Source organism: Elgaria multicarinata, chromosome 7, assembly GCF_023053635.1.
Source record: "Elgaria multicarinata webbii isolate HBS135686 ecotype San Diego chromosome 7, rElgMul1.1.pri, whole genome shotgun sequence".
Lineage (NCBI taxonomy): Eukaryota > Metazoa > Chordata > Lepidosauria > Squamata > Anguidae > Elgaria > Elgaria multicarinata.
Genome location: NC_086177.1, coordinates 45673749 through 45682841, shown reverse-complemented (window position 1 = coordinate 45682841; position 9093 = coordinate 45673749). Strand labels below are relative to the sequence as shown.

At 48.2% G+C, this 9093-nt stretch overlaps 1 protein-coding gene across 1 annotated transcript; it reads right to left on the bottom strand.

Moving 5' to 3' along the window:
• Positions 1–663: 663 nt before the first annotated feature.
• Positions 664–7006, bottom strand: LOC134401275 (uncharacterized). The gene is made up of 3 exons (XM_063130024.1): positions 6863–7006; positions 5374–5551; positions 664–1623 (listed from the first exon to the last, which is right to left on the bottom strand). The coding sequence occupies exons 1-3, from the start codon at positions 7004–7006 to the stop codon at positions 1013–1015; spliced, it is 933 nt and encodes a 310-aa protein (XP_062986094.1). The 3' UTR covers positions 664–1012.
• Positions 7007–9093: the final 2087 nt, after the last annotated feature.

The following is a 9093-nucleotide window of genomic DNA, read 5'->3' as shown; positions in this document are numbered from 1 at the left end:
AGCGCTAAACCTCCCTTGCAGAAGTAGGGTGCTTCTGGTGGACAGGAATCTGTGGGGCGAAGGAGAATTGGTGGGGGTATGTGCCCCATTGGATACTGCTCAATGAAAATACATTCTCAGGAAAACTGTCCCAACTTTAGAATATTTTCTCCAGGGCTGCATGTAGAGCAAGTAGGTTGTGAGTTACAAGCTCCAGGCCAAGACCTTGAAGGGAAAAAAATGCAGGATTTTTATGTTTGGTAAAACTGTGGCTTTTGTTTTAAGTTGTATTCATTAGTTTGGTGATCCTGTTGGTTTTTATATGCTTTACGGATTTGTATTTTAAATTATGTATTTTAATGTTGTTTATTTGTTCTAGTCTTAGAGATTGCTTGTATTTATTTTTAATTATAAGACAGTGTAGAAATGTTAAAAACACATTATTATTAATAATAAATTAGCCATTTCCCTTCTGCCATATATCCACTCAAAATCCTTCCCCCCTTCTGAGAAGTTTTCCCTGGAGAAAGGTTATCTTGTGGATTGAGCACTGGACAAGGATAGAGAGACCTGCTAGACCGTAAAACTCACATGGACCAATTGCGGAATGTGGAGTGTGTAAATAACGAGGCGACACAAAATAGCTGGGTATAAAAACTGGGCCACATTTTATTAATGTATATATATCTGCAGAGGGATGAACCTAAGCGGACATCAGAACTTCAGCGGCCAAGAGCCGCTACCAGCTAGGGCGAGCTATTCCTGGCCTTTGGGTGGCGGCAGTCTTGTCGCCACCCACTGGCTCCCCCTTTTGGGGTGGGAGACCTTTCCGGTGTCACTCCTCCCCGTGACGCTAGCCTCCGGGTGAGTGAGAAAGGTCGGCCTCAAGGGTAACCCTTATCTCGCCAGCTGGGCCGCTAGGTTCGCAGCTGGTGAGCCTCAGGCGTTTACCCCTCACCGTTAGGTGCCTTGGAATGCTCACCAATCCTCGTGATGTGAAGATGTCCGCTTCCCTGCCACAGGGGAGACAAGCCTAAGGCTTAGTCGAATCCCCCCACCTATGCAGAATTATCTCCTGCAAACCCCTCTGCAGATCCAACAGAAATAAGTCATTGCCGAGGTCCGATAGGTGTACCCCGTCACTCCTGTACAGCTCCCTCCGGGATTTAATAATTGATGGATGTTGGATGCTAACATCCCCATGTTTTAAAAGGTGTTTATAAATTTCACTATTTACTTTTTGGCTGGCCCGATCCAAAGCTCTAGGATTGCGGCCAGCCCTCCAATTTTGTCTGGGAATAATGCAGGACCACAAGATAAGAATCCCTGGCCAACGTTGCCGTATCAACTGAAAATCTGCAATAGCTTGCAGGATCAGAGCCTTTCCAGTCAGCACACCCATATCATTTCCTCCAAGGTGTATCAACAACACCTGAGGGGGAGGAAAAGCAACTCGTGGTTGAAACAACATTGAAGGGAGGTGCTCCCAACGCATGCCCCGCTTGCCCATCCACTGGACATGGGCAATTCGACTCAAACCCAGCTGAGTTCCAACGGCTGTACTGGATGCCCTCCTTCCGGCCCAGAAGACGTAACTGTGGCCGCAAATTAGAACACGTACCGGGGCTTGGCCTGCCCTCAGATCTAAAAGTAAACATAACAAAATCAAAATATGCCAGCACCTCACCTATTGGGGCAATTGGCGCACATACGCTTTGTATGCCTGCGATCGCCACCTGCCTACGGCTTGAATCTTGTGGGCTGTAAAACCAATTGCAGATGCAGTTGAGGCAGCCCCAATTCTAAATGAATGGGTTCCAAATTTGTGGTGCCCTAGACCTAAAACTGTCAAGGCCTTTTTAGTTACTGCCCAGAATTGAAATTTAGTTAAAGGGGCAGAGTCTTGATGACAAAACAATGGGCCCGGGGCAGTTCCCCGAAGTGCCATGAAATCATTCAAAGCTTGTACTGGGCATAACTCTTTCTTGGTAGATGGGTAAAGGGACACTACCTGTCCTCTCCCTAATTGGTCGGTTTTGGATCGTCTCAATGTGATGCGTATTTCCTGTGGTAGTAACTGCAAGTCACTGACCATCAAAGCCCTACCTGAATGATCACGTTTTGATGCCACTACCAGCTCTGAGATTCTGAAAGCTCCAAAAAAGGCCGTTAGTGCAGCCGCATGAAAAAGGGAAACCTCAAATGGTGATGAACACATGGCATGCCATTGCGCACCCAGCCCCATCAAAATATCGGGTGAGAGTGGGCACCTAGTATCCGGGGCGGATGGTGTGGCCCTGGCCCACCCCCGTAAGGACCTCCTAATACGGAAGTCAGAAGAATTATCAGGCAGTCCCCGGCACTTAGCCAGAAAGGCGAGGGCCGCTAGCTTACCCCCGATGGTCCTGGGGGCTAAACCTTTCTTCCTCCCTGTCACACAAAACTGAAGTAGGTGATCCACAGGGATAGGCCAAACCTGCGGGAGTTGCATGTTGTCCCGAAATAGGTGAAACTCACTACTTGCTTTTTTGTATGCTGCCCTGGTGCTAGGTGCGAGCGACTGCCACATGGCTGTTTCTATCTCCAGTTGCCAATCTCCCATAACTTCTTCGGCATGACCTCCGGTGTTAATCTTGCCCAAGGGGCCAGTTCCCGAAATTTCTGAACCTGCTGACGCGATAATGCGTCAGCAATGGGGTTATCGAGGCCCGGGACGTGACGGGCCTTGAAAAGTATATTGTGCTGGAGACAATGTAAAGTAAATGCTCTTACTAAATCCATAACTCTTGGGTTCTGGGATGATAAGGAATTGATAACATGGACCGTGGCTTGATTATCGCACCAAAATTGTACGACAGAATTAGACAATTCCTTGGCCCATAAATGTGTAGCCACATATATTGGAAAGAACTCCAAGTAGGTTAAATCTCTAGCAATAGCTGATGAACGCCATTCATCAGGCCAAACCTCAGCGCACCAACGGTCCCTCCAAATGACCCCAAAACCCACCTGTCCTGCTGCATCAGAATAAATTTGCATGTCTGCCTCCAAGAGTAATTGTTTCCTCCAGAAAGAGACTCCATTAAATGCTTCCAAAAAGGAAAGCCAAACATTCAAGTCATCACGTATGGTTTGAGTAATTCTAACGTGATGATGCGGGCGGGTCAAGCCCTTCATGGCGTAGCAAAGGCGCCTAGAAAAGGCCCTTCCAGGGGCTACCACTCTGCAGGCGAAATTTACGTGCCCCACCAATTCCTGCAATTGACGTAGGGTAATTTTTCGGGAGTCACGCACAGCGACCAGCCTGTCGCGCAAGGCAATTAACTTATCTTGTGGCAGCCTGGAACATTGCTGGACAGAGTCCAATTCAATGCCCAAGTATGTAAGGGAAGTAAGTGGACCTTCGGTCTTTTCATGTGCCAACGGCACGCCCACCTCCTCTGAGAGTTGATGGAACTCTCGCATGAGGTATTCGCATTGCCTTGAATTTGCTGGCCCAGAAAAGAAGAAGTCATCTAAATAATGGGTGGAATCTTCTAAGCCAGTCCGATCCTGCAAGGCCCACTCTAAGAACGAGCTGAACCTTTCAAACATGGCGCACGAGGTTGATAGTCCCATTGGTAAACTTTTATCGAAATAATATTGACCCTGGAACTGGAACCCTAAAAGATCAAAATCTGCTGGATTGATGGGCATAATGCGAAAGGCAGATTTAATATCGCACTTACCCATCAATGCCCCAGGCCCGTTTCCCCGGACAATTTCCACTGCCCGGTCAAAAGGGGCATAATGTACTGAGCAGAGGTGGTCAGGAATAGAGTCATTCACAGATTTTCCTCTAGGGGCCGACAGATTATGAATTAATCTGTAGTCGCCTGATGTCTTCTTGGGCACAATGCCCAGAGGTGATACCCGCAGATTGGGGATGGGAGGAACTGAAAATGGGCCTGCAACCCTCCCAGCTTCCACTTCTTTTTGAATTTTAGATCTAACCAATTGTTCAAACTCAAAGATTGACTTCTGATTTCTGGAAAAAGAAGGTTCACGAATCCCTTGAAAAGGGATTCTAAAACCCTCTCTGAAACCTGCTTCTAAATATATTGCATCACTGTGTTTTGGGTATCTATTAAGCAGCTGGCATAGCTGCTCAATTTTGATTGGGCTGGGTCCCTTTTGGAGGAGGCTGTTGGCTACCAGGTTTCCGGTTACCTTGATTGTCTCTGGGATTGCCCCTTCCACCCCTGGTTCTAGTACAGTTTGTAACCGGGTGATGCCCCCCACATTTTGGGCATTCATGTCTGTATCGGCATTGAGAGCGTGTACATGCGCCACGGGAGGTGTACTCCCAACACAGCAGGCGGTTTTGAACCCCTTGACCCGCATTCCCCGACACCGAGGAAGCGGGCTGCTGCTTGGCGAGGAGATGACCACTGTCTGCTCTATCTCTATCTATCTTGGTAGGAGTCATGAACTGCAGCCAGAGATCATGATCCTTCCTATCCCAACGCAGGGAGTGGTCAATTGCTGCCCGCATGCGAAAAGATGTATCATATGCGAGCCAAGCCCCGCCCTCATATTCTGTGTATGCTCTAAATATCATGTCTAAATATTTAGTCATGATACAACCACGGTCAGGGAATCTCTGTTGTACTACTCCCATGTAGATCAAAAAACCAGGAAGCCAGTTCCCCCATGTCCTGGCCACTTTCTTGCGCCTAGCCCTATCATAGTCCCTATCCCCTGACTTATCCTTATCCTTAACATCCGGTTCCCTGAACAGGAGAGAGAAAACATCTACAAATTCTCCCCGAATGATCTTATCCCTAGTTGCAGGCAACAAATGAAAACCTAAAGGAGAAGTTGTGCTTCCTGTTGGAATGGCATCTCCATCAATTCCTGCATAGGGATCCTTAGTTGTGAGGGTAATTGTGCCAGTAGTGGTGGCTGCTGCCCCTGCCGGGCCCTGCCATACAGCTGCACATGCCACTGCAGTGGTTGTTGCTGATTGCGTGGCCACATCCCTAGAAGGAGTGGTGTTGTTTCCCACCGCAACCCTTGAACTGTTTTCAGTGGTTCCTGATTCTGTAGTGATAGAGGAGCCTGTCTCCACAGTCTGCGTGACACTAGGCTCCTTATTTGGTGAAGGTTCTGTATTCTGGGCTAACTGTGTAACTGGGGTCAATTCTGGTGTAGGCTGGATGGTTACTGTAGTAGGGGTTTGAGTAAGGTTTGGCGTAACTGCTTGTGTATTTGATGCAAGTGGGGCTGGTTGGCTTGTACGACCTGTCCCACCTTGCATCCCCTGCCAACCAGGGCTCATGAACCACGGACACCAAGCCCAGGGTGGCATGGAGGCCCAGGGCTGATTTGTGTTCTGAGTGCTGCTAGACTCACCTGACATCAATGGAGGCCATGTACCCGGAGGTGGCTGAGTAGCAATGGTGGCAGGAGGATTGTCTGGTATGCCAGGAAGAGGTTGAGTCTGGTTGTTCACAGAGCCATCTTGTCCTGATGTTAACTCTGGTCCTGGGGGGGGTGTGACTGGATGAAGCCTCGATGGCATCGAGCCTTGCTGCAACAGATGCCCACATACTTTCATGAGTCTGTCGCCTTGTATGAGGGCGCCCAGATCCTCCCGCCCCTGATGAACTCATTATAGTGTCGGGTGGAGGGATAATGCCTCTCTCTAGTTCAGCAGCTTGTAGCCGTGCCATGAATGCTGCGATATCGGGCCGCTCACCCTCATCTGAAGATGAATCGTGCCTGGGGCGAGGACGTTTTACTGGAGGTTGTGGGGCTTTTCCTTTGCCTTTCTTCCCTCCCAATCCTTTCTTGGGTGGCATTTTAAAAGGCTAATCAACTACTAAAGGTTTCTATAAATTAGATATTATCTATCACCAATTAATATATTTCCCCACTCAATAAAGAGATTAATTGAAAACTAATTATGGAAACTTTCCAATTTGGTCTCCCATCCAAACACAAACCAGACCTGGCCCTGCTTAGCTTCAGCAAAGTGGCTGGCTCCTATGCATTCAGGCAATTCCCTGTGACTCTTTTTAGCTTACTGTGCTTAGAAGTGAAATCATAACAGGGAACCAGAAGGGGGGGGGGCTAGAGAACTGAGTGTTCTAGTACAGCTAAACCAGAGAGGAGAGAGAGAAAGAGAGGAGAGAGGCCCACCAGTACTTTCCCCTTTAATGCCCTGCAAGGCAACTAAATTATGAAGCCAGATAGGACAAGTTTGGCCACTAATGATCCCTCCCTGCTCCTAGAGCCTATAAGGGCTGAATGCGCGGGGGGGAGGGGGAAGCAAGCCACCCACTCCTATCCCTGATCTCTGCAAATGAGGTTGAATGCCAGAAGGCGCTGCTGCACAGCGTCCTTCTCCGCTCAGTCGAGCGCGTGCCTGCCCCTGCCTATCAGGGCTTCAACCCTTGAGGGGAGGTCAAGCAGGTTGCCGCTGCTCGGGGTTCTGGGCACCAGGCTGCGCTGCGCTGCGGCGCGCCGAGCACAGGAAGAAGAGGCCCAGCTAGGCCAAGCCTCGCTGTTGCTGCTGCCTTGCGTCCCGTCCTGCACTGTTACGGGCGCGGCAAAATAGGCCTCGTGATCAGCGTCCTGCTCCGTTGGGCTGAGCCGAGGCAGCTGGGCGCGACAGCCAAGCGGGAACTGCGAGGGAGGAAGAGGTCTCCCTCTTCCCGAAGGTAAGAGAAAGGAGCTCGTCTCCCGCCCCGAGCGGGCACGGGAAAGGTATCCCTACCCCCCAACCAATCAAAACAGGTGCCCTGTTTTAAGCAGGGTGTGTGTGTGTGCAAATTGGTGTTTTGGGGCCACAAGGGTGATGCCGAAATGCGGGGAGGGCCAGCCGGTCCTCCCCCCAAACCTGAGCCCGGATGGGCTGACGAACTACTCCTGTGGTGAGATGCTCCTCGTGCGAGAGCGTCGCTCCCTCGCTCGCTGCTGGCGATGCTCCAAACCTCGCCAGCTGCTTTTTCGAAGAAGGGCGAGGGAGGGGGTGAGCGCCCATTTATAGGCTCCCCTCTCCTCGCCCAGTGGCGCCACGTGAGGCTCACCAATGGGTGACCTCCACGCCTCTTAATCACCCCCACCCGCAACAGCCCTACCACGCCCAAGCTTTGCTGGGCGTTGGTTTAAGGCACTTACTATCTTTCATTCTTTGCAAGAATAAAATTCAGGAAAGCTATGTGCAGTGCCCTGAAATTCTTGGGGTAGGGCAGGAAAACAGAAAAGACAATAATTTCCTGGATTCTTTTTTCTTTCTTTTTGCCTCCACAAGAAAAGGTTGAGGAAAAGTGGATCAGACCCTGCTTAAATACCAAGTGTCTAGGAAATGGAAGTTTGCATGTTTTTTAATGACCTTCAGAGTTCCATATCCCTGCACCTAAACTTTGTGATCCAGCTGGAAAAAGGGGAAAAAAGTATATTTCCTTCATGGCATCTAATGTATCTCCCCAACACTACCACTCCAGTGCCATTGTAGCCTAGTGGTCAAATCCTAATGATTATATTCAGATCAGCTAGGACATTCCTTCACCTCATTCAACTGCCACGAGAAGGAGACAATTTGCTGGGAGACAATTTGCTGCTACATTTTAAATTGGGTTTCTCTACTTTGAGATGTTCCTGAAGAGTTGCAATCAAGTTGTCCAAACCTAATATCCATGTGTATGTTCCATTTATAGTAGTCTGTCCACTAAGGAACAAATGAATACCCACCATTTCCACAAATGCTATGAAGTGCAAATCAATGAAAACCATAAAATCATATTTTCCTTTTGTTTCAATCCTTTCTATAAATAAGAATTCTAATCAGAAGCTACAAAAGTCTGTTCCTTCATAGGAGTCAGTCTCTTTGAATTCAATGGGACTAATTTCTGAGTAGGCATGCATAGGGCTGCACCATAAAGCTGTGATAAATATACTGGGATAAATTTACCATGAAACTCCAGCTGATAGCCACATTCCTAAACCACAGATTTATGCTACTCTTAATTACTCTGACAGTAATAAACTTTTGTAAATATTATGTATTTACATTATATGCCTCAGCGTGTTATTAAAAAGGTTAATTTTGTAAGCTACAGGATTACCCAGGATAAAGTAAGGCTCACATTAAAATAATATACAAAATATAGCACATGCAGCCAAGCTGACCTCCCAAGTGAAGTAATTCAGAAGAAGTATTAACTTTGTCATGAGTACACCACAAAGTGCTTTACTGTGCTACACAACAAACAAACACCTGAATTCTATGTCTAGAATACAGGTGTTTGTTTTTGAAGAAAGAAATAGTGAGGGAGGGTGGGAGATTTTCCATCCTGATAAAGCTTAATACTTACTGTATTAATCTTGTGTCTAGTTACTGAGCCCCAAAAGCTCTGTTCCTAACATTTTATCACCTTAAAGCAGGGATGGACAAACCATGTCCAAATTTAACACAGGAAGGAGCACCCAGAGTGAGTGACAGAGGCCAAATGGAGAGAAAAAATGAGGGGAGCCAAAATGGAGGAAGTGATGGAAGGAGGTGAGGATCAGAGTTCTGGTGCAAGCAATCTGTCCCTACCAGAAAGGCTGCTGTCTGGGGATGAATGGGGACGGAGGGAGGGAGGGACAGAGGGAGGGGGAGAGAGAGAGAATGGAGTGTCAGAAAGAGATGGAATGAGGAAAGATTGATTGATTGATTGATTGATTACATTTATATACCGCCCCATAGCCGAAGCTCTCTGGGTGGTTTACAAAAGAGGGTGGGAGAGAAGGAGAGGGAGTATCAGCTCTGGCCCCACCGGCATGTGGCCCCTGACAGCTTACCCCAAGGAAATGTGTCCCCCTAAAGAGGGGGAAAGGGCTACCTGCCTCTGCTCTAGAATGAACAAGAAACAAATCTCAGGGTGGGATTGTACAGAGAAGAACAGGCTGGATTCTCAGTAGCTGAAGTCAGCAAGATCAGCTTTACGTTCTAGCCCAGAGGTGTAAAACTTGTGGCCTGCCAAATGCTTTGACTAACTACTCCCATCACCCCTATGCAGCATAGCCAATGGTGAAGGATGATGGGGTTAAAGCCGAAACATCTGGAGAGCCACAAGTTGCCCACTC

Coding starts and splice junctions, on each gene's coding strand:
- LOC134401275 (XM_063130024.1), bottom strand. CDS start 7,006: ATGGGCGCTCACCCCCTCCCTCGCCCTTCTTCGAAAAAGCAGCTGGCG. Junction 5,552..6,862: donor GTCAGCCCATCCGGGCTCAG/GTTTGGGGGGAG, acceptor CATCTGTTGCAG/CAAGGCTCGATGCCATCGAG. Junction 1,624..5,373: donor ATGGCCTCCATTGATGTCAG/GTGAGTCTAGCA, acceptor GTTTACTTTTAG/ATCTGAGGGCAGGCCAAGCC.